General features: G+C 45.4%; 2 protein-coding genes across 4 annotated transcripts in view; one reads left to right on the top strand and one right to left on the bottom strand.

The window, feature by feature from the left end:
• The first annotated feature begins 6,592 nt into the window (after positions 1–6,592).
• The window catches only part of SLC25A47 (solute carrier family 25 member 47), a 209,402-nt gene continuing 192,710 nt past the window's right edge, over positions 6,593–23,284 (top strand). Inside the window, exons 1-7 of one of the 3 annotated variants that reach the window (XM_085317447.1) lie at positions 6,650–6,696; positions 6,813–6,868; positions 12,312–12,355; positions 12,664–12,735; positions 13,040–13,222; positions 14,151–14,424; positions 16,448–17,314. In XM_085317447.1, coding sequence (XP_085173573.1) covers positions 6,841–6,868; positions 12,312–12,355; positions 12,664–12,735; positions 13,040–13,222; positions 14,151–14,424; positions 16,448–16,734 — 888 coding nt within the window. In that variant the 5' untranslated portion in view covers positions 6,650–6,696; positions 6,813–6,840 and the 3' untranslated portion in view covers positions 16,735–17,314. Of the gene's footprint in view, positions 6,697–6,812; positions 6,869–12,311; positions 12,356–12,663; positions 12,736–13,039; positions 13,223–14,150; positions 14,425–16,447; positions 17,315–23,284 lie in introns of those variants that run through there. The other 2 variants (XM_085317446.1, XM_085317445.1) reach the window with 2 other exon arrangements.
• The window catches only part of WARS1 (tryptophanyl-tRNA synthetase 1), a 19,912-nt gene continuing 19,028 nt past the window's right edge, over positions 22,401–23,284 (bottom strand). Inside the window, exon 10 of the mRNA XM_085317441.1 lies at positions 22,401–22,892. Within this exon, the coding sequence (XP_085173567.1) occupies positions 22,734–22,892 (159 nt within the window). The 3' untranslated portion in view covers positions 22,401–22,733. The remainder of the gene's footprint in view (positions 22,893–23,284) is intronic.

Raw genomic sequence — 23,284 nt, 5'->3', positions numbered from 1 at the left:
TTCAAGACAGCTTCCTGCTGGGTCATTCGTGGGCTTCCAAATGTCGTAGGCAATGTGTTTGTTACTGCCTTCGTCGCACAAAGCAGTATCCGTTTCTTGGAATCTGAAAAATTCTAAGAAAAGATTCAGAAAGCATCTGAGGGAATGGGCTTAGCAGAGCGGCGAACGTGCCTTTGGGAAAACATCCTGAGTGCTCTGCGAGACGGGCACTCAGGCACTCCTGAACTAACATTGGGGAAAACACAGATAAGCAGTGATAAGTGAGGTTGTGAACTTTATGTGATATTCAGAGGCCGATGTTGTTTGTCCTGGAGCCTGGGCATTCTTWGCTGTGGAGAGAACTATGGAAACTCTTGGCTTAGAAATGAGTATTCTCCAGCCTGACCCTATGGTAAAGGGCACGTTAGCAGTCAAGGCACAGAGTCGAACACTTCCTGATGAAATAGGTCTGTATTTCTAGGACTGTGTACATTGCTCACAAAGATTTATAGCAGACGTTGCTGAGCTAGCACTGATCCGGCTAGGCTGGCTATCAGTAACTGTTTGCTCGTAACAACATGGGGGTCTTCACTGGCATTAAGCTTACTTTGTAGTATAATTGATTCATTTTTGATTCATTTTTGCTTGAGTGTGTTAATTGATTCAGCATAATTTCACTTGTTCTCCRCTCCCGCAAGATAAAAATCTTCTTAAATTCTTTTGTATATATCCCTCTTAACGTAAGCTCATAACAAACTGGTATTTAGAAAAAAAATCTTTTTTCTGAATTCATTGGTGGTGGTTTTCCCAGTTAAGTATCTTTATAACAATCTTTCCCACGTGATTTTAGCAGCTGATATCAAACTCTTAAATAATAATGTTTTATTTTCCTACAGCCAAGTTTTCTTCTCAATTTCCAAGTAAGTCTGAGGTTGTTGAATGTCAGTAGTTCAAATGGGAAGAAAGAAGGCCGGTCAAAATGGTGGGATTTTGGCCATGGCATCTCATACAATTTTCACTAGGCTAAAGCAGAGAGCTGACGTCTCTGCAGGGGCACGGTCTGAGAACAGAAGACACCGGGCCGCAGACACTGGAGCGAGCACGGATATTGCAGCGGCGCCGTAAGTGGATTTTGTGGATGTCGCTGTTCCTGTGTGGCAGGTTCCCCGCCACAGCAGCTGTGTTTTAGAGCCAAACGCCTGAACTAGCCCAGCTGCTAACAAGAGGCTTGAGGGCAGTACATTAATATTGTCATGACAAATAAATACTACGCTGTTGCCAGGTGGAGGAGGCGGGGAAGATGAGCACCTGCCCAGCGGGATCAGGGTGAGGGAGTTCCTGGCTCTCCAAGCCTGCTGACAGGTCAGGATTCAATATATCTTCTGTTAATTAGAGTGCAGAAAATGTGCAAGGTGTTGGAAAGAGGCTCAGAGCACAATCAGGAAGTCAACAGCAGTCCTGACAACTCGTCCCTCCAGCRGAGCCAGCAACTCCTTTCAAATTCCAGTAACACAGACTGGCATAAAATTCTTTACAGGAGTTGACTGACATGACTGTTGCAGTCCTCYTTCTTATTGTAAATATTAGCGTTTCGGGAGAAGATTTAAATAACACTTATAAAGAACCTTGAGAATAATGYGGTTTTGAATATATATTTCCATATGGGTGTTTGTGTAGCGTAGGTGCTAGCACTGTTATTTCCTCTTTTTTGTTTTTTTTTTCCATGAATCACTCCTGAAGAGAGACATTAAGATGTCTCAGAAGTGCCCCAAATCCTTGTAGTGACCCTGTGGCAGGGGGCACACAGTATGTCTGTCATGCTGATGAGAAGTTTATGCATAGAGRGGTTAAGTGACTTGCCTAAAGGCATCCAGAATATCTGTGTCACTTCTTGAATTACTGTGGTCATCTTTCCTTTCTTTGSAAATGTGTGTTGAAACGCCAAAGTTTACATCAGCTTTTCAGCAGTGAAATCACTGACCATATATACCCAGCTAAAAATGATGCAGTTGCCACCACTCAGAGTGGTTTCCTTACTGATTTTGTTGGTTTTGCTGTGAAATACCTGCTGTGAACATTTAAGTCSTTGGTATTATTGTTTTTTCGTTCTTACCTGAGATAAAGGACAATGAGACAATCTGGTCTGAAAGTCTGTGACACAGCCAGAGCCAAACGGTTCCACCCCTTTTTCCACCCACCAACTCACAAGCCAAGTTTCAAGCTCTGCTGGCTCAGTACTGCTGTTGTCCCTCTCTCCTGTTCTGCAATTTGCAAACAGCCCAGTGACGTAGCAGGGGGTGATGTTGTTTGAACAGTCTCTTCAAGTCAAGGATTTTCTAAAATAAACTGAACAGAAATTGATGGGTCTGCATGTGAGTCTGATATTGAACRGTGCAAGGGGAATAGAAAATGAAGCATCTTCTGACATGAAATAAGGCAGGAATATTTTCTCAGCAAATCTGGCTTGGTGACCTGGCAGGTGGTGGCAGAGGCTGAAGCAGACAGGCTTTTCTTTGACTTTGCAGGATGGAGTGGCWATTGTCCTGGAAATGACTCCCAGAAGGAGAGGGGTAAACGGATGCTTCTGCCCTTATATCTCACCTAAAAGATTTTACTTAACATTGATTACCCGCAGTCTTCCTATCCACCTATCTCTTTGTCCCACACATTTGTACCAGTCTTCTAATCTTGCTGCCCCTTTAGCCATGACCCTACCTGTACTATCTGTTTGGGTGGGCAGATGGCTGTCTCCACCTGTAAAGCAAATGCAGTGTTTCTCCCACCAAATTGTGCAAAATCAAGGCCTTCCTCGCTTTTCTCCCCTTTGGTTTCATAATTTCTTGCAGATCGTTTCGTATTCTCTGATCTGTTTCTTCGTCTGCCAGCACCTTCTATGTTCTGTTTTTTCAACCCTCCGCCTCTGAAATTCACTCATTTTGAACAAATCAGTCCTAAACAACTGGCTACTGAGGAAAGGACTTTGGGGTTATTTGTAGTGGAGTACTATCCATTGTACATGCTCGAAGCATTTGTTTCATATATCAGACTTCCTAGGGTGTGCTTTGAGAAGATCACAGGGTTGAGATCAGGCATTTTAGCTCTTGCTGGCGTGGACATGGGCCATGATGCTGCTTTGCAAGATGGACTAGCAGTGATCTCTGTTAGTCCTTGGACATTATGTGCCCTACATGAAATGATGACAGAAATTACTCATATTTGATCTGCTGGAAGATAAACTTGAAGATCTTCCTGTGAATTCAAGATTTCTCTGGGACAGATTTTTTGGGAGAGGTGAGGTGGGTTCTGTTGGCATTGGAAGGGCTGAATTCTCATGTGTTTCTAATGAGGATGGTATCTGAGAGGGGATGTATCTCTTAAGCCTGCAAAAGAGGGGATAAAAGAGGAAGCTGTAAGGACTGAAAGACAATAAGACCTTTAAGGGCTCCAAATCTCTATGAGGACTCCTGAAAAGGGAGGCTGAATGATTACATTAGGACCTCTTCCTTTAGCAGGGAGATGGTCCATACTGGGCATTTGCAAGGACCAGCTGTGGAGCTGCCAGCCCCAGACCCCACAAGCCCAGCATGCTTTCTGGGAGGAATGAAAACAACCAGTTCTGCTGTGTATTTAACCTACTTGCTGAGAAGGGAGCGAGTCCCAGTGGACTGCTACATGCATGAAACCATCTTAAAATCAAGAAGGAAGCAAGCAGTGGGTTGGTTTCTTGCAGTTCTGGGAGTGTTAACAGATGACAACAAACGCAGTGACGTGTGTTTCATTTCTCAGCTGAGGTCTTCTTTAGGAATCACACCTTCCTTAGTGCTTGCTCACATATGAACACTCCTACTCTTACCTAAWGCTTCCCTTCCAGCAGGCTCTGAGCTTGTCTCTGTCACGTGGCAGCTAAGCCGAGTGAGTCACACAGCTAAAATCGCACATCACAGCAGTGGATCCTGTTGCGATACACCTAAAGAGAAGGGTTGGTGGCTACGGTAGAAGAGACTGTGGTTCCTGATGTGATGTTACTTGGGGCTTGCATTACCACCGCTGCACGGCTGCGCCCTCGGCTAGGCGAGCGTCTGTGCGGCGGCTGCGTGCTTGCATTCCCCCGGAGCAGGCTGCCCCTTCGCTACACCTTCACGGGACAAGGTGAAATGTTTCACGCACCAAAGCAGTCTTGTTTCAAAAGCCCTTCTTCTAAACTGCTTTTGTTGGTGGAATGATTCCAGTCATATAGAAAACATAATTTCTCATGGACTACCTCATCAAATTGACTGAAATTGTAAACAAAAGATTATCAGAATACTAAGATCTAGAATAAGCTTTTTTCTATATAAAACAAACTACCATTTTAATAGAAGGGTTGGAGTGAATGAATGCAAAAGATCATAAAAGTGCATTAATTTTATATTGCAAAAAGTAAGCTTTTTTAAAATAATCTTAGAATATGTCATGAGAAAGATTTGCTTTTGAGCTGCTCAGTTCAACCAATGGAGGAGTAAGTTTTGCTTGGTCTCACACMATTTCTTGGGAAAGATTTGTTAGTCCTAATACTTCAGCCAACCAATGACRTGCAGTAATGTCCTGTCTCTACATTCTTGCTGATATTGCACCAGTCGCTGCAATATCTAGAAAAATATCCCCATAATTGTGATTGGAGGGAGAGGTGGGATACATGACATCATTTTCATTTTAGGAATATAGTGAGTTACGTCACTTTGCCTGGAGGCAGTTCCTGAAAAAGCGATATTAAGTGATGTTGTCTAAGCAGCAGTCGTAAAGCACCGGTGATGCAGCTCGTGCGAGTCAAGCAGCCTGGAGCTGCTCGGTAATTGCCAGGTCCACGCAGGTGCAGGGAGCTCTGGCATCCCCCCCGCCCCGCATGTGACCCACGTGACAAGTCCCACACCAGCTCCCACTGCTGGACGAGGCACACAAGGGCAGCACCCAGGAACAGCTGATACCAGAAATGGAAATGAAAGCACCTTTCCCTGCACTTGGCACATATGGACCATTGATGAACCGTTAATAATTCCTGTACGGTGACCTGATGTAACAGGGAGAGCTATTGAATAACCCAGTGCGTTTCAGCAGCTACATTGCTCGCTCTCTCTCTCTAGATAATATTTTACTTCTGTTTTTAAGTTTTTGCTGTCTTTGCATAACGTACCACTATGGAATACGATGTTCTCTTCAGCTCAGAATGTGTTCAGTGAAGGACTTGTAAGAAATCGTGGAAAATAGGTCGGCATAAATCCTTTCATTTTTAGTTCCCARAAACTCCCAGCTCTCACACTGAGCCATGCTATGTGTCATTGACACATCTGGCCCTCCAGAATATGCACTTCAGAGAGAAATAGGTTCTTGTGAAATGTGCTGGAGGCTTAGCACTGGGGACTAAAGTCCTCAGCTCCTCTGTGAAACTGGCTCAGGGGGCCAGCACCGTGAAATTATCTTCTCACTTGGCTGCCAATGTGCCTTGGCTCTGACCCGGGGAAACCTCTTCAAAAGAAATGCAGTTCAGGTTATGACTTGGCAAACCTTTACCGTGTCGAGACTTTAGTTTCCAGGTTCGTTCTGGGCAAAACTTCACCTCTCCTGCACAGAGGTGGCTACCCTCCAGTGCAGGACTGTTGTGCAGAAATAGGCAATGTAGCACTGCCAAGAGCCCTTTCCCTTACCAGCACTGTCCTCTTTCCCCTGCTGGGATCAGTCCTCAGCRCACTGCACAGAGCAGGAAAGCTTTCTGCCTGTGATTTTCCTCCTCTGCCCCCAGCTAACCTTGTTTAGTCCCAAAGGAGATTATTTTTGTGTTTTTCTTCTATGTCTCTTGGATTTTACTAGGTGGACCAAAATTCTCCAGAGAATCAAGTTTGGCTTCCAGTACAGGGAGTGGATTAGAAAGAAAAAAAAGGAGATTCTGAGACCAATCTCCTGGCAAAATCTCCACCTTCATCTTCCCCAGCTTGGGCTTTTAGCAGTAGGGCCAAAGGCTGGCGTGCAGACGAATGATTTGCTCCAGCTGTAATGATTCCTGCTCCATGGCTGAGCTCAGCAATCAGGAGATGTTGAAAAGGGGGCTGGGAGGCTGAGCAAGATGTGAGGGAGCAGAGCTYCTCCAAGGACTGGGATAGTTGCCCTGCAGTCTAGTAGGGAAACAAATGCTTCRTATGTGCCTGGATTTATTCTGGATTTCACCACGTGTATATACAATGAGTAGGTAAAGATTTATAGGGATCTGGGTAGAGCTTTAGGGCYAGTGGAGTAGCCAAGAAAGCCAAGGGAAATTCCCCAGGGGAGGCATGGGAATGGCACAAGCTATGTCCCTGGTAAGAAGGGGTTTGCTTCAACAGGACTGGGATGGGATGGGATGGGAGCAAAGGAGACGTTTCCTACGCAGCTGCTGCACTGCTTCTCCACGGCACAGGGTGAGTGTCCTTTGGCAAACAGGGGTGCAAAGCCATCTTGTGGGGCCAATAAATTCAWCAGGGAATGGCATCTTCACAGCCAACGTTATCCTGCAAGGCACCACCCCTTGTGATTTTCCAGGCAGAGAGACACTGGGATCTGCGGCTCTGGCGCAGCATTGCAGGGCTTCGCAGGATTACTTATTCACTGTATTCCTGGAACAGCTCCAAGCTTCTTCTCTCTGCCTCCAGTGTACAAACTCATCGAGTATGCAGAAGGCTCACAGCCCCCCAGAGGCAAGGGAAGACGGTAGGAAGGTGGTTCATACTGCAGATCACGCTGCCTCTGAAGGACCTGTGGGGCTGTGTTTCTCAAAAGACTGAACTGGTATCCTCCCGTCTTCTACCTCCCTAACATTTAAGCAGGGTATTTAAGGCAGCAGACTCGATCCGGATGGATTTCATTGCTGGGGCCATTGGAGGTAAATAAATCAAGTAGTGCTTGTTGATGAAAGCAGATAGCCATGTTTCCTTATTATTAAGCTAATGGGCAGGTCTTAGCGGCAAAAGTAGAGCTGGGGGTCTTTTGGTGGGGGCTGTTTGTTAAAAGTGTGTTCTTTAATAAGTGGTAAATGTCATCAGAGCAGGTTCACAATGCTGCTGAGGAAATAGCCCTGCAATTTGGTTGGCTGAGGTCATTGCCCTGCAGTCTCCTCCAGTCTAGTGATGGAGCAAAACTCTGATAGGAAGAGACTATGTGGAAAATGCTGCATGCAGATACAAACCGGCAAACGTTGTCTGGGCAGGAGAAGCTCGCCCGTCTGACGCCTGGGGTTCCTGGCTGGGGGTCAGAATCGTGGCTCTGGAGGGATGAGGGTGCTTCTCACAAAACTGGGAGGGTGGAGGCACAGCTTTGTTTCAGTAAAGAAGGTCTGAATGAATGAAATTTATGTAATCTTAGGCTGACATGTATTTGCAGCTCTGATGGTAATTTCTCTGCAGGCTGCTGCAYAGCAGGCTTTGATCTAGTGAATGTTAGCTATATTTAAAAGAAAAAGCGTGATCTAATTTTAGACGTTTTGAGGGCATATCCTGCTCAARCTCAGCTTTGTTTTAAACAGCAAAATGTAGTCACTGGTCTCATTTCTTTTCTGAAATCTTGTCAGATTTAGCACAGTATCGAATAGCAAGACAAGAGACTTGGGGTCACCGCTGCCAGAAAGGCCAGGTAAACCTGCCAGACAGCTGAGGCACAGTCCAAGCCCTGCATGTCAAAGCTTACTTGGAGCTGCTGAAATTTGGCGGATTTTTCCTAGCAAGGAACCTGTAGCCAGGTTACAAATGCCCATTTGCTGGGAGGGACCCTGGCAAGTTTTACCCTGCTGCCCCTTCGCGCTCACTGCCCAACCTGTGGGCACCGGCAAGGATTGGCTGCTCGGGGGTGCCTGGACTCAGGGGTGCCTGTTGCTCTTTCCAAGTGTGGGGACCTCTGCTCAGGAAAGGGTCTTGGTGGGAGAGGGGCATGTAACCCCTCCATGACATCTCTCCTTCCTACTCCCTTTTCCTTGTTKACTTTCAGAGCATGTTGTGGAGTCTCAGGCTCAGTGATGTGCCTGGCAAAGGGCTGTCCAGCTCTGAGGGAGACTCTAAACCTCATCTTAGGTGTCACGATTAAATGTTATCATTGATATGTGGCTCGGCTCAGCAGAGCAGCGATATTTTTGTTCTCTGGTGGGACTCCATTGCTTTTGTTGGCATTGTTATAACTGAACCACCTAAGGATGAACTTTCTTTTTCTAGGAAATGACTTTGAAGAGTTTGAAACAGCCATTCACCTTGGCCTTTTCCCAAACCGTGGTGCCCAGGCTGTGGTTTCTGCGGTGCCCTCCTCTCCGTGCACTAGTGTACAGCCCAGCAAGGCAGCAAGCACCTTCTGTGGGTGCCTGTGGGCCTGGGAAATGAGCAGGAGGAGAGTCAACCTGGGAGGGTGTTGGTGGGGGAGCTCTCCAGCTGGAAAGAAAAATGTACTTGCTTATTTAATGTACTTACCTGAGGGTGTCCAAGAGCAAAATTTTCCATCTTTTCATCTGTGTCAGGTTCAGGGATTTTTTTAAGAGGGATAATACAATCTTCAGGGGCAGGCAGGGGTGTCTTCTGGCATGTTTTCCCCTACTGGGAGCTTGCACATAGACACATGCAAAGTACCTTGGGCAAGGGCTTTGGGCTGTGGTCCCTATCTTGATGCAGGACAGCTCCCAGGGGTGGGATTGCTTTYCTGTGAGAACAGGGAAGTTTTTGGCACTAAGTTTGTTTCACAGCTTGTGCTTGTTAGAGCTGAAGCAGATTTCACATTCCTGAAGAAGCTGCAAATCCAGCTGAACTGCACCAGGCAACTCAAGTGGCAACATAGATAACAACAGATTCTGTGTTTAGTAAATGATATTCCTGTGACCTTGTTGTGTTTTCCGGATGTTTTGGAGAAAACACAGCTTGGGCACCTCTGAAAAACAGCAGAGGTGTAGTGCTTTCAAACTCCATGAAAGGTCCAGCCTGGCTCAGGAGCAAATATTGTTGTGCTTTTCCTTTTAGCTACTGCTTCTATGCCCACGTGAAAAGCTCAGCACCTTTGGCCTGGGAAATAGTGGCTTGCTGTGATTCCAGATGAAAACAATGTGAGAGAAACATATTTAGTGACTAAASTTGGAGGCTTTCAGTAACCACAAAATGGGGCTGGAGGTTCTGGAAAGTAGCTTATCTACAAGGATGTCCTTGTTGGCCAATGTAGCTGACCCTACTCTGAGCAACAGGTTGGGCTAGACACTTGCTTAGGTCCCTCCTAGTCTCCCTATGAGTCTGCATTTGTTTCTAACCCTGCTATTACAGTAGCTCCAGCCATAGCAGGGCCTCAGCAGTGATGACTAAGGATGACTTGACTCTTGGGCCTGAGCCAGAGATCTGGGAAAGGGGAAGCTGAGGTTTACCCAGCACTGTCCTGGTAAAACAGCCCTGTCTGTGGCATGTTCAGGCTTCCCTGCATCCTACTGCAAGGTTACACACCAGWCACATGCAGTCCCAGGGTAAATAAATAGTCTGCCCACAGAGGCAACGTACTGTCTCCTTGTCCCTTCAGCTGAAATGGTTACTGCTGGCCACTGCCAGGGAAATGTTACTGAATGGAGCTCAGGTTGTTTGGTGTACAGGGCAAGGATCTCTCCTTATTTTAATTGCCAGGTCTGAAAGGCCAAACTMGTGAAGACGTGAGTTATTAGGTTTTGTCCCTGCCATGTGAATGTGTGTATAGGGGCTGCTGTAACCTCTACACAATACCTGAGAATATCCCAGATAAAGTAGGCAGGAAAACTGGCTCACWAAACCCCAGCACTGGTCATTCACCTCATTTTGCCATTATTTTCTTCCCACTGCTGSGGCAGTGTTACTGAATAGGAGCCCCCTAGGATCCCTCTCCCATATGCATCCTATACATAGCTGGCCTTTGCCACTTCTGCAGTGCAAACAGTGCATGTATGGGTCAGGCTATCTTTGTCCCAGGCTATTTATATCATCTGACATTGTACAGAGCCCTTCTTCCTAGCTTTTGAGGCTTGACTTGGCTCCTCAGCCAAAAAACTTGACTGCCCCGAGTGCTTTGGTTCTTAAGGAGGACAGTCCATGGCAGGCTGCGGTTGTTAGGAAGTTTGGGGGGCTCACCTCTCTACTTTTATGGGAGCAGTGAAAAGCTCACCCTTATGGTCTTTTCCCAGGGGGATACTTTGTCCCTGTTGAAACAAAGGTGAACAGGAGCACTTTGGACTGAGGAGCGTTGGGGAACAAACTGGTTTGGGGCAACCTGCTTTTATTGTCAGTGTTACTGTCTTCCTTCACCTTACGGGAACACACTTTGTGTCCAACGCTGGTCCATATCAGCCCCGGTACCTGGTACACACCAGCCAGTGAAAAATGGCAAGGCTGCTACCTTCCTGAGCACGATGGAGCGACCTGGCTTTCAGCTGCGTGAGCACACTGTGCCCTTGCATAGCCAGCATCTGGGCAGCCCCAGCTGCCACCTTTAACGTTCAGGAAGTTTGCAGTTGATGTAAAGCCAAATCCTCCAGGCTGGGATGGAGTGCTTGGGCCAGGGCACTTCTGAGGACACCACAGTCATGTTGACATTAACTTATTTGCTGCTCTGCCCTGGCTGGCAGGGTCTGTATTTGCGGTCTGCATCTGAGCTGAGAGCTGGCAATCTGGGACAGCATCGGTGGCCCCAGGTGACTTGGTGCGTTGTCACTGTCTGTTCAGCTCAGATGCATTGCTCCTCCTAGCTGTCTTGTTCTCCTGTTATTTCTTTCTGTTCTGGTATTCTCCCTCATTCTCTCTCTTTCAACCTTATTTTTTTTTATTTTATTTTTATTTTTATTTTATTTTTTTTTATGCAAGTAAGCCTCTGCCCATTGTTTTCTTATGAGGCTTGACTGCTGGTGACTCACCCAGCAGCTGCTGCTCTTCTCCAAAATACAGCAGAGCTGCCTGGAGTTCCCAAGCAGCAGTGTAATTGCAGGTGAACATGCTGAGTGAAATGACTGCAGCCACACAGCTACAGATACGTTTTTAAATCATTTCCTTTTTCTTAAGGAAAAAAAAAAGAAAAGAAAGGGGGGGGGGGAAGAAAACTCAATGTCAGGCAGTTTCTAACTCATGAGCCACCAGAAGCACACTGTTTTCTATGACTTCCTGGCTCCCTGAAGAGCTCATATAAGCAGTTTTATGATCTTGATCTCTGTGTAAATAACCCACATGGATACAGCTCCGTTGTCCCCCAGCCTGATTTCCTTTCAGGTCACTTGGCAGTTTTTGTACTCGGAGGAACTTGACTAACCAGCCCCTTTACCGCGTCTGCAGGCAGATGCACCCGGACCAGGGCTGGGGCAGGCAGTGGAGGTGATGGCACGCCGGGGGGGATCTATTCGCTCTTCCCTCCCGATTTGCTATTAAGGCAGCAACTTTGTCTCACAGGATTAATGYGTTTCCAACTCCAGCGGCTATTTTAAGGTCTCAGAATGAGCCTGGGTGTTGACAGATGGTTGACAAATCCCCCTAGACTGCTGGAAATGCCTCTGCTGTCACCGGCGGGCAACAGCGGTCAGCTGGCGCGCGGGGCGTGCTGCCGAGCGTGCCGGCCTCTGCACGCCCCGCGGCTAAGCCGCCGGCCCCCGCCTCGCGCCAGCCCGCCGGCGCGCCCCCCCGCCTCCAGACCTCCGCTTTTGCTCCCTGCTCTGGCTTTGCCGCGTACGGAGGTGTCGGGCGCGGGTAGGAAACGCGCTTCAGGGGCTTAGTGCAGCGASGTGCCGCGAGTCCTTACGCTCAGTGAATTTTTTACCCCGGGCTCCGTATRTGCTTTGCAAAGTGCAGCCAGGCCGTGTCCAGGACCTCTGCCGTCACCACGATAAAAGACCACCTCTCTTTTACAAATGTCCCTGTGCTTTTATTCCTTAATACTTCCAAATTTGCTCAGATTGCTCAGCAATACTTAGAGACCCTCCTGTGAGCGGGGACACCTCGCTGCTCACGTAAGCGTGGCTTGGTCATGGTCCAAAGATACTTCACTGCCTAAATGGAGAGGGGAACAGAAACGGTCCAAAACTGCGGTGCACGTTATCCCTTGCTCCTTCCCGCCGAGTCCCTTCCCGGGGGGCTGCTCCGAGTTTCCTGCGACGCTCGGATCCCTCGGTCGCTCGGAGACACCGGCCCGTTTCGCTCCRTCGCTGTTGGCTTGAAGATCCTGGCTGGAGCTGGGGAGCTCGGGCGCCCCGGGCAGTGGGAGTCTGGGGCTGCGCCTGTCGGCGGCCGCCCTGCGTCCGCGGGTCCGCGGAGGCGCTCTGCCGCGGCGTGCGCTGCTAACCGTGTCCAATGCAATATCTGTTCCAGGTGGTCTAAGCACAGCAGTGGGTTATCCGCTGGATACAGTGAAGGTACCTGTCGGAGCTTTATTTCTCRACTACAGACCGAAGGCAAACAGACCCCTTTGCCATTTTCCCCCCTGTAGAAAGCTAGTCTGGTAACTGAGCGCTTTAATTGTTGTTACATCAACGTATTTCGCTCCCTTCATTTGGTTGTGTGTTTTTTGCTCTTGAAAATTGTTCGGGGGTGCTATTTAATGATTAACAGACTGGTTTGCTGTTAAAGCATAGAAAGCATTAAAGATTTTTATTATTATTATTATTATTTATTTTTTTTTAAATCTGATGTCCATATTTCAAAGTTGCCCCTATATTCCTAGGTGAGGATTCAGACYGAAAGGCGTTACAGAGGAATTTGGCATTGCATTCAAGAAACATACAGAACAGAAAAGGTAGGTACCTCCCATCAGAACTGCAYGTACAAGCCGAGGATGCTTCTTATTTCTGCTTGGAGTAGCAGTAGGAGAGACCTCTTGCATRGGTCAGAGAAGCAAAGCTGCATCGCTCAGTTTGGGGAGGACAGACCACAATTATATATAACCATTTTTTKGGAGAAGGGTTAGCATGAAACTCAGCTTTGCCAATAATAATAGAAATAAGTTTTGACTCAGCAATATAATGGCAGTGTTTCAGAGCAGACACTTTCCCTCRCTGTTCTCTCTTAAAATTGTTGTTCTTTTCTTTGTCTCTGACTAGGTTTTGGGATTTTACAAAGGCGTATCTGCGTCAGTCTTCACAGTATCACTGATTTCCTCTGTTTCATTTGGCACATACAGAAACTTCCTTCGCAACATCTGCAAATTGCGATACGGTACTGCGGACGCAAAGCCCTCCAAGCTGGATATTTTTCTCGCTGGAAGTGCTACTGGTGCAGTCCGGGTAGGTAAACAGCCAAAAAGGAAATCGCAGAGAGAGACCTTGTTGGCGCGCGCGCGCGTGCGAGGCCGGAGAAGCGGAGGCCGGTGTCTGTGCAGCGCCGGGAGGGAGCCTGCGTCAGGCGCCGTGCGGGGCTCGTTCCCGCGGCGGGTCGAGCCCAGGGTCCCGCCGGGCGCCCCGCGCCGCCGGATCCACCGCGCGGCGTGCCGGTCCGCTCCGTTAAGAATTACGTGGTAATTCCGAGGGTGCTGCACGCACGCCGCATCGCCTCGGCAGGACTCAAAACCCACCCCGGCTCAGGGCATCGCCGGCCAAGCAAATGGCAAATAACTCCCCGGCAAATACGCGTGTCGTTCCCGTAAAGCGGTGGTCTGAATTCAGGCGCAGTTTCCTGTCAGCAGACGGATGTGTGCAGGCGCTGCGAGTGCCGCGGAGCCTCCCGTACCCTATAGGCAGCCCTCGTGTAGGGCAGCCAGGCTCGTCGGGTCTATAGGCGTTTCCTGGAAGGGAACGGCTCTAATTAACAGGGTTAGTTTCTGATGTTCCTTATGGCCTTGGTTCCAAAATACCTGTGTGTTGAAGAGCCCTGATTTATGCCACCCTTCAGCTGAAGACATTCTTTTCTCCATGCCCAAATGGTTTGACAAGTTTTTACAGCTGTCTAGTGTCCTCTGCCTATTTCTGCCTCGCTTTCCGCTGTGCACAGCGTAACGCAAGCTCACAGGTCCCACGCAACACTCATGTCCTGCCGCTGCTCTGTGGCGACTTAGTGCAGACCAACGGGAGGAAGCTGGAACTTCCTGGCGTTAGATAAGAAATACTATTGCCTGAAAAGGTGGGAGATGAATGATTTGGTGGGTCAGGCTGGAGGAGGCTCAAAACACTGTTTAAATGGGAAGGTTTAAAATAACGATATCCTGTAACTTTACAGGTTATGCTGATGACACCTAGTGAGGTAGCTAAAGTTCGAATGCAAACTCAGAAGCAACCGCATCCTTCTGTGGCATCTCCCCAACCCATTTCCAAGCCCAAGTACCAAGGATCTCTGCACTGTCTGAAGGTGATTGCAAAAGAGGAAGGTTTTGGGGGTCTCTACAAAGGCTGCTCTGCATTACTCTGCAGGGATTGCTCCTCTTCTGCAATCTATTTCCTTACCTATTCTGTTCTGTGCGACTGGCTTACACCAGTGGGGAAAAATAAACCGGGTAGGTACAAGAAAGAGTCTTGTGTTATGTGCAAAAATGGCTTATTTTGTATCACGCTAAGAGGAGACTCATATTCTCAGCAAACATTACCCAGCACCTAGAAGGCCTTGCTCAAAACCGTGCCTTGTGAGGGGCACATTTTATTATTTCACTGSTTTTATTTCCAGGCACGACCAGGCTCTTTGTGCCCCTCAGCCAGGGGCGCAGGCAGGCTGGGTGCGGGGGATTTGCAGGCTCCAGCTGCGCGGAGCAAAATCGTCCCACGTGGCTGGGAGGGTGCCGGGCAGGGTAAGCTGCTTAGTCCGCGGCTACGGCCCGCGTGGGGGTTGAGAAGCCCGGGGGGAGCTGCGGGGCCGAGGCAGGCCGTGGGCAGCCTCGCGGCGCTCCCTGCTCGCCGCGGTTTAGAGGGGCTCCCCCGCCCGGAGCAATCGCGGTGCTCGGAGAATAACCCGGCCGCGGGGAGGRTGCACCAGGGTAAATGCTTTCACCCCTCCTGGCACAGGCCTTGCTGAAGGAACGCAGGCTAGGGCCGCAGGAGGGAAACAGCAGGAGCCAGGGGCTGGGAAGATCCAAGTTAGGGCTCAGATTTGTTCTTGCATTTCACTGTCGTGCCGAGGGCAGCATGGGGCACGACCCGGCTGTGAACACACACTGGGGCMTGGTCCCACTCTCTTAGTGCACTGCATACCTTGTTTATTTTATTTCRTTTTATTTTTTAATCTGGGCAGCAGAAGGCTTGACTATATCAAATAGGAGCTGAATTTTGTTTGTCCTCCAAATGTTCATTTGGGGATCTTGTCCCTCAGCAGCTACTCCTCTTCCTGCAGGAGAGGTGTTTACAGCACGCCCCAGTACCTAGTATGTGAGTACGAAACCCTCTTCGTGCAGAAATGGGGTATGCAACTGGAAATGAAACCTGGACAAAYCGCCAAGAGCTCTCATGGAGCACTCATTCAGGGTCAGCCTGGAGCTTGGAAACAGAGTCCAGGTGCAGAACTGGAAGAGACTTAAGTTTTCCAGTTGGTGGCTTGGCCCTAAAAACCAACCATCTACTTCCACCTTTGAGAAAACAAATGTCTCAGAGAGGCAAAACAGTTTTTTTTTTCATTCAGCAAAAAGAATCTTCCTGAGAATTGTAAAAATAAGCAGGCCTGGCTGAGGAGGGGCTGAGCGCTCTCAGGCTGGGCAGCTCAGCGCCTCGGAGCAGCAGGCTCTACATCCCGCTCCGTTTGTGTGGGGCTAAAGCGGATGCGGTCTCTGCACAAGCCAGCATGATGTACGCAAAATGAGCATGCTGTGAAATCGTGAGGCCACGTGTTTTGTATGCGATCACTGGAAATACGCAACTGCAATAGCAAGACAAATTAGCTACCGAAAAACATGAAGGTTAAAAAGCTAGCATTTGCTAAGCAGCTTATGGAAAGAGAAGGTGCTCCTCCTCTTCCTCCCCTTTCCAAGGAGCAAAATTTGCTGTTTGAACCAGGAGAACAATTCCTGTTCAGCAGTTGCATGACTGGCTAAGTGTTTTCCAGCTTTTCTTCGCTTTGTTCTGCAAGAGCAGGTCAAGCTGTGGTCGCTGCTCAAAGCACTGCATAGCCGGTGATGATCTATGAAGCGCGCTGTTTAGATTGCCGTCTGGTGGAAGGGGAGGTAGAGACAAGGGGCCTGGGAAGGCAAACTCCCTGACAGAGACCACACAGGCTGGATGAATCCAAGGAAGGGATCAGAATTCCAGCAGAACTTGGTGGAAAATCATCTGAAGAAATGCTAGAGACCACCTGCAGGAGTGCAGTGATGTTAATGCACTCATCATAGCTTTGCACTGCTGGCAGGYCCCAATCACGCCAGACTGAGCAAAATTTCAATGTAATGCTCYTCCTGTTCTCTTTCCTGTTCCTAGAATTATTTGCAGAATTAGATTTGAAAAGACTTTAGTAAGCAACTGCAGAAAATGAATCTGAGATGCTGTAGCAGTTCAAGGCTTAAGTTAACTGCTTCCCACCGCCTTCATCTTGTTTTGCAGGTTTCCTAGCTGTGCTGCTTTCGGGTGGTTTTGCTGGAGTCCTGGCCTGGGGATTAGCTACTCCCATGGATGTCATCAAATCACGGATGCAAACAGATGAACTGGGACATCAAAAGTACAAAGGCCTAGTCCACTGTGTTAGGGAAAGTGTGAGAAATGAGGGTGTAAAAGTGCTTTTCAAAGGACTGGGTTTAAACTGCATTCGTGCGTTTCCTGTGAACATGGTTGTATTTGTAACATATGAAGCTGTACTGAGGTTTACAGATCATCTTAYGAATGAAAAATAGCTCACGTCACTCTGTTCAGAGGTGTATTTTCTTTTTTAGCTCTTCTTTTGTAACACAGCATACACAAACAACTGCTGAATTCTGCTCTCAGTGATGGACAGTGTGAGAGGTATGGAAATTTCAGCACAAAACTGGATGACTGATCTCTTAGTTTTATTCTTACAGGATCACAAACTCATCAGGAAGTCTTGTACTTACAGTCAACCTCCCTTCTATCCTGTTAATATACTTAGACTGCAGCTACCACTCAGGCTATTGAAACATTCGCAAATATTTCTGTTATAAAAAGCTGATAGCCTGTCAAAGAGATTTTTGACAAAAGGTGAATTAGGTTTTGTCCTGGAAGAAAACCTGATCTTCACTACGAAGGCAAGGGTGGAGGGCAGGTTGTGTATGTTAGATTTAACACTACACAGTGTGCGCTCTTTATATGTAATACATGTAATGCATTCACTTAACTTACGTATTTGTGCTTCAAGCCACAACGGGCAGACCTTGCATGCCTATCTGTAGTTTTGCACAAGCGCTCCACAATTATGTTCCTTTGGTAGCAGCTGAAATATGAGTTGCCTTGCTTTTTCCTGTCGTCTTTAAATGAGTGGCAGACATAGTCTGTTTACATAATCTCTCTAATGGCCTCATTGAAAATGAAAACAGGCTTCATTTCGAGTAAATCATGTGATTTTTTTTTCCCCCTGTGCTATCATTAGCTGTAAAGCTTCACTCCCCTTCTGGTGGTAGAATGTACCATGTTCCTGAATCTTGATAAAGCTTTTTGTACAGGCTGTTCTTGTACTGGAAGGGGGGTGGGAAAAGAAGCAAAAACCTTCGCTTCTCAAAAGAAAGACTGCCATAAGCTTTGTGCACTAGGGTTAGGTAAATTAAAGAAGTGCAGAACTGCATGGTATAATTAAGATTAATTACTTTCAAAAAGTGTATACTCTTTGACTTTAAAATACACTGTTAGGACTGGCCAAATGCTTTTTTTTTAATTATTATTTATTTTTTTTTTTTGGTCAAAGTTATGTTCTGAAGGGATCTCTAACTTTCCTAAAATATACTCTTTTCATAAAGATATAACATTTCAGAAACATTCCGCTTTGAAAAGAACCTCCATAGACTCAGAAACACTCTGATTTGCAAGTCTTGCCTCAGGAGCAGTTTAGATGTTCTGCGTCTCTACTTTTCTGTGATGATGAGGACGTTTGCAATGGTGTGGCCCTCACCTCAAAATTGTGCTGAAAATGTGCCTTTTTTAAGTAAAAGAGGAAGATAATTTTTTAAAGGAGTTCTCTTATTCAAGGCCGATAAAATTCTGGTCCACGTCCACACTTACTGGTTGAGAGCGTGGCCTTAACCACACTAACAGCAATTCTGCRACAGGCAAGACTCGATAGCTATGCTGGAAAGGGAAGAAATGATCCTGTACTAGAAGGATAGGCTTAAAAACTTTAAGTGCTACTAGCAAAGAATAAAGGGAACCTCTTCCACTGCAGAAAGACTAGTAAAAAGCTCCAGAATTGTCCTCCTGAAATCTAAGCCTTCAACTTGCTTTTTAAATTTGTTCACAGCCATGCTATCAAACAACTATAATGAATTTTTCTCTCAAAAGCCTATCAGCTGCTGCAGCCAATCCAAGAGCAGATTTAAAAGACCACAGCCAGGTTCAGAGCATGTCACCTTAAAAGGGCATGGAATGAAAGACCCAGCAGGRAATCTAATTCTATCCCAAGGTGCTAAGGGACTCAGCAACCTCGTACCCTCAGTTACATCTTGGATCATGAGCAGCAAAATTCCTTTAGTCTGAAAGTCCTTACAACAAAAGATCTAATTAAGTCAGCAAGATTTGAAGTTCTCCTAAAGACGGCTCTTTCCGCTCACCTCTTTCTACAAGGGATGCGTTAGACTGAGTGCTCTCACAGTGGGATGGTGATTTATCCTAGCTCTGCCTGGGTGGTTCCTGGAATCAGACTCTTTTATACTGTATTATTCTCAGCCTAACTCAATTCTCAGGCATTAAGTTCTTTGAACACAGAGACAGGAAAAAATAACTATAAATAAGACAAAACAATGATTTATTGTTAGGCAGTGTTGATACCATTCATGGTCAACCAGAGGTTTGAAAACAAATTCTAATCAGAAGTAGCTGAACTTCCCAACAGGCTCAATCATTCAAACTACTAAAAAATGTCTCCTCCTATAGGCGTAAGCCAAATACAAGTGGCTTCAAGAAACAGGAATTTTAGGTGAATTATAAAACTGAGTGGGAGAAACTGTGGAGCCCACTCAGAAAGGCTGAGATCTGCAAGCCCCTAGGTATTCAGCACCATATAAAAGCAGGCTCTCACTTGGCCTAAACATGAGAGGTAAGTAAGTCATTTCTTTAGGCAGCTTATTTCAGGAAGGTAACTACTTTGCAATTCATTCAGTCTGCAAGTATTTACTGGGAAAATATAAACATGCAGTGTGTTAGTGACAGCTAGTCTTAAAGCAAGCACTTAAGGCTAATTCATACTGAGCTAAATTACTCGCAGGTAGAGGAACTGACTGTATAAGTACCATAAACCCAGGCACATAAATAAGAAACAATTTTTGTTTAACAACACATAATACAGGGTACTCTTAACTCCATGTATACTAAACTGGGTATTTGGCTTGTGGATTTCTGAGGCTGGCTGCTTATTTTCTCATTTCTTTGCTTTACCTTGACCTTCAGCTACTCTGCAACTCTGATAATCACAGAACTACTACTTCTGATAAATCACCTAGCTGAAGGCCAGCCAACAGAAGGAAGACACCACAGTTGCTGGGCTCTTACTCGGTTTACTTTGCTAGGCACTGCAGCTTTCTGTACAGACAATTTCTGTCAGTAACACACTTCCTGGCCTTGAAAACAGAGAATTTTCTTTAGAAGGAATATTCATGTTTCCATTTTGCTCTTAGTTCCTGTTTTTGTGACAATGTTCACAAATACCCAAGTAGGTTTCTGCATGCCTCTTAGGGAGTGYGGAAGAACCATGGGAAGCTATTCAGGATCCGTGCTCCTCACACAACTGCAAGCACAGCGTACCAAGCTTCCTTTAAGCACCAGTCTTTAGGCGAAACCTATCAAAGWAGTATCATAGTAACAGGTCACGCTGACCTCCCCATATTTCTGAACCGGTTGTGGTACATACGTAAATTCAACATCCAGTCTTACAGYCACTCTTTGGATGACTGACTCTTACTAGCTTGTTCTGTGAGCAAGCTGAAATGCACCTGGTGGGACTGGAYACAGAGGGTTACAAGGGGGTTACAAGGCACCCTGTTTCACTACTTGCAGGGTGACGGGCATCAAAACTAAGACCTACTCCATTGGATGACTAAATTAATACCCAAAGAGGCAGGAACAGTGACGAAAAATAGAGCAAGTGTAAATTAAACCTTAAAAAAAAATCAAATGAAGAAGTTGGATACAGACTTTGCTCTACATTTTTATTACAGCAAGATGAACAAAGTATCAACAAATTGAGGAAAATGTAATGAACATTACCGGATGACATTCTCAAGCATTTCTCCCATGCCTTTCAAGGCTGCCCTATCATGATATTTTAAATATCTCTGGGATATGAATAATAATTACAATAGATTTAGGAATTTGTCAAGCTTCCTTTAAGAAACTGTATAATTTCTGTTGGATTCAGAAGTGCAACACTTTTGTAAGCATTTATCTGAACACTCCAGGAATGTGTTTTCTCAGTAAGCAAATGATAAATTAATTTTGTTACCACGTGCCCTTCTAGAACTTTCCATTCAGATTTTAATTGCTGTATTGTAAAATTAATCCATACATTTAGTTAGAACAGAACGCACTGTGAGTTTGTCCCACACCAAATTTCTCCCCTGAATAACTGAATTAATTCTTAGCTAAGGAAATAAATATTACAGGACTGATGGAAAAATTTCACAAAGAAATTTGCACTGAGTTTGTAAAAGCCCTTTAAGATCAACTTAAGAGCTATCTATTATGTATTGCTCAAAGATGGCAAAYTTTGGACTGTGAGAATCGAAAGGTTACCACTGAAAAGTCTAGAGCAACAAGAATTCGTTTATTTACCATTGTATTTAAGACACTATTTTGCTTTTCTAGGAAGTGTTCTATGACTTTAAAAAGAAATAAACATATCTACTGATTGTTAAGCACTTGTTAGCACTAAGATACTATGACCATGGGTTATAGAGAGGTAGACTATTGGTAAACATCTATTTTAATGCATCAGAGTCATTACATCAGTGATGCCTAGGTCACGTAAACTGAAAGGAAAAAAGCAAAAAGCTAAGCATTCCTACTTTCAGTACAAGTTTGAAGCACACAGAAAGACTAAATTTGCTGTGCATTTCAGTCTTTCCTTGGTCCCTGGCACAAATACAACTATAACACTAACACAGGCCCTTATATACAGCTTGGCACCCAGACATTTCCTTCTCAGAAACGCAAGGTCATTGCTGGACAGGACATGTATGCACTGTTACAGAGCCGTTACAGGTGGGGAGGGAGTAATTTTGCAATGTCTACCAGCTCCAGGCAGGACAAATAGTGCAACACATTCTTATGTACTAAAGACTGATCCAAGGTCTTCTACTGAAGTCAGTGAAAAGCYTCATCCTTGAAAATTCTCCCTCAGCCCAAGAGTAATCAGCTGCCTTCAGTAGCGTAAGGACAAATTAAAAGCATTTTTTTTATAGACTACTTACCAATATATCTACTAGATTCCACAGTACAGAATCTGTTAAAGCTTTCACACTTCATTCTAATGCCCTCCTTATATTTTACGTGACTTGCAAACATCACACATCAATGCCCACCTGTGTTATCAGAGGTATTTTTATTTGATTTGGATAAGATGGATCTGGGCTAATCTATTCTACATAAATACAGGATAGATCTAATAATATGTAGTTAGTACTGCACATATTAAAACAAGCTTGCTAATCATGCGAATTGTTCTTCCATAAATCATACCAAAGACACTGAAGTTCTTTTTAAGAGAGAAAATAATGAGGTATTACATGAGGTATTTCAACAAAGTGGATTTTCTCATTGGGAYAGATCTTAAAATAAGTACCCCTAGTTTAAATGATCTGGTGCAGTAAAACAGGACAGATAGATAGCCCTAGAAATATCACTGTGTCCAGCAGTGACTTCATTCTCACAGCATGACTCAACACTTAGTATTTTTTGTAAGCAGAAACTAAAATTTTCATCTCTGTGATATCTTTCACCTGAGAACAGCAAGGGACTTTACAGCCCTGTTTTGCTTCCTCCCTGCATTGGCAGTCAGACTAGTTTTATAGCTGTAGAAATGAAAGTAAAAGCAATTTGTAACTTTGTAACTTGTCCCAGGTCAAAGAGAAGGAGCATAACAAAGCTAACTAGATTTTCACTAACTCCTATGTTCAACTCACAGGCCTCCATCCTTTCTCTACTGATCTCAGGCTAAGTCACTGTGTAATCTACTTTGCAACATTCATCATCTTCATGTGTACAGCACGTTCCAAAGTAGCCCAACAGGACATGTAGTCTAGTAAACAAAGCTATACAAAACAAAAGAAATTGGAGCTGCCAGTTATTAGTTTCTGAGATATGACCTCTTACCAACATATCTAAAGCAATTTACAAGTTAGACTTCAGCATCAAAATGGAAATTTTATTTATATTTTCAACATGAAATACAATAAAGTAGGGTCCTATGCTGACAGACATGCTTCTCTGCAAGATCAGTCAATTCTGTCTTGTATAGAATCAATTCCTCAATGAACACATTTGGATTTTAAATAGATATGAGTCATATTTTAAAACTTTTTCTGTACTCTGATGCTTATTGTAAGTAACTCATTAAAAGCAATATTTATAAAGCACTGATAGCAGGCTGTACATAACTAGGGAGTGATGACATACAACAGAAGACAACAAGTATTTGATTTTGGTTTCTCAAGTGATAAGTTACATACRCATCTCCTCAAAATTCAAAAGCTAGCTTCCGTGGAGTCATGAATTGCTTCACCATTTCATCTGTGACGTGTTTGCGTCTCTCTTGATGAGCTGCTATCAAGGGCTGCAATGTTTCAATAAGCACCTTCTTCAGCTCCCCTGTGAGCAATTCCCCACTTGTGTATGCCTGTCAAGGAAGTGTTGATAGCTAAATATGGTGCTACATGAAAAGAGGCTTAGTGACAAGAATTTCTTTAAAAGTCTGTCCTTGGCAAATAAAGATTTGGATGTCTCTATAACTAAGCATATGCTTAAGATCATCTGGTATCAATTTGAAAATGTAACTTGAAAAATTACTTGTTGCCTTTTAAAAAGTTAAGGCAGTTGGGCAATTTCATATGTAACAAACTGACTGAAAAAAGCCACATTCACAAGATTTTAACTTGGAAACCCTGTAACTACTTGCAGGAAACTGCACATTTTCCTCCCTAGAATCCCAATTCAAATAAACAATTGCCCTCAGCTGTTTTCTTTTTCTTTTTGCTTTGGTTAGTTTCTTTTTCTTTTTTCTTTTCTTTT

This window comes from Rhea americana, unplaced genomic scaffold, assembly GCF_003343005.1.
Source record: "Rhea americana isolate MKP2758 unplaced genomic scaffold, rheAme1 scaffold_5, whole genome shotgun sequence".
Classification (NCBI taxonomy): Eukaryota; Metazoa; Chordata; class Aves; order Rheiformes; family Rheidae; genus Rhea; species Rhea americana.
Note: the sequence above shows the minus strand (reverse complement) of the source record. Positions and strands in the feature narration are given on the sequence as shown.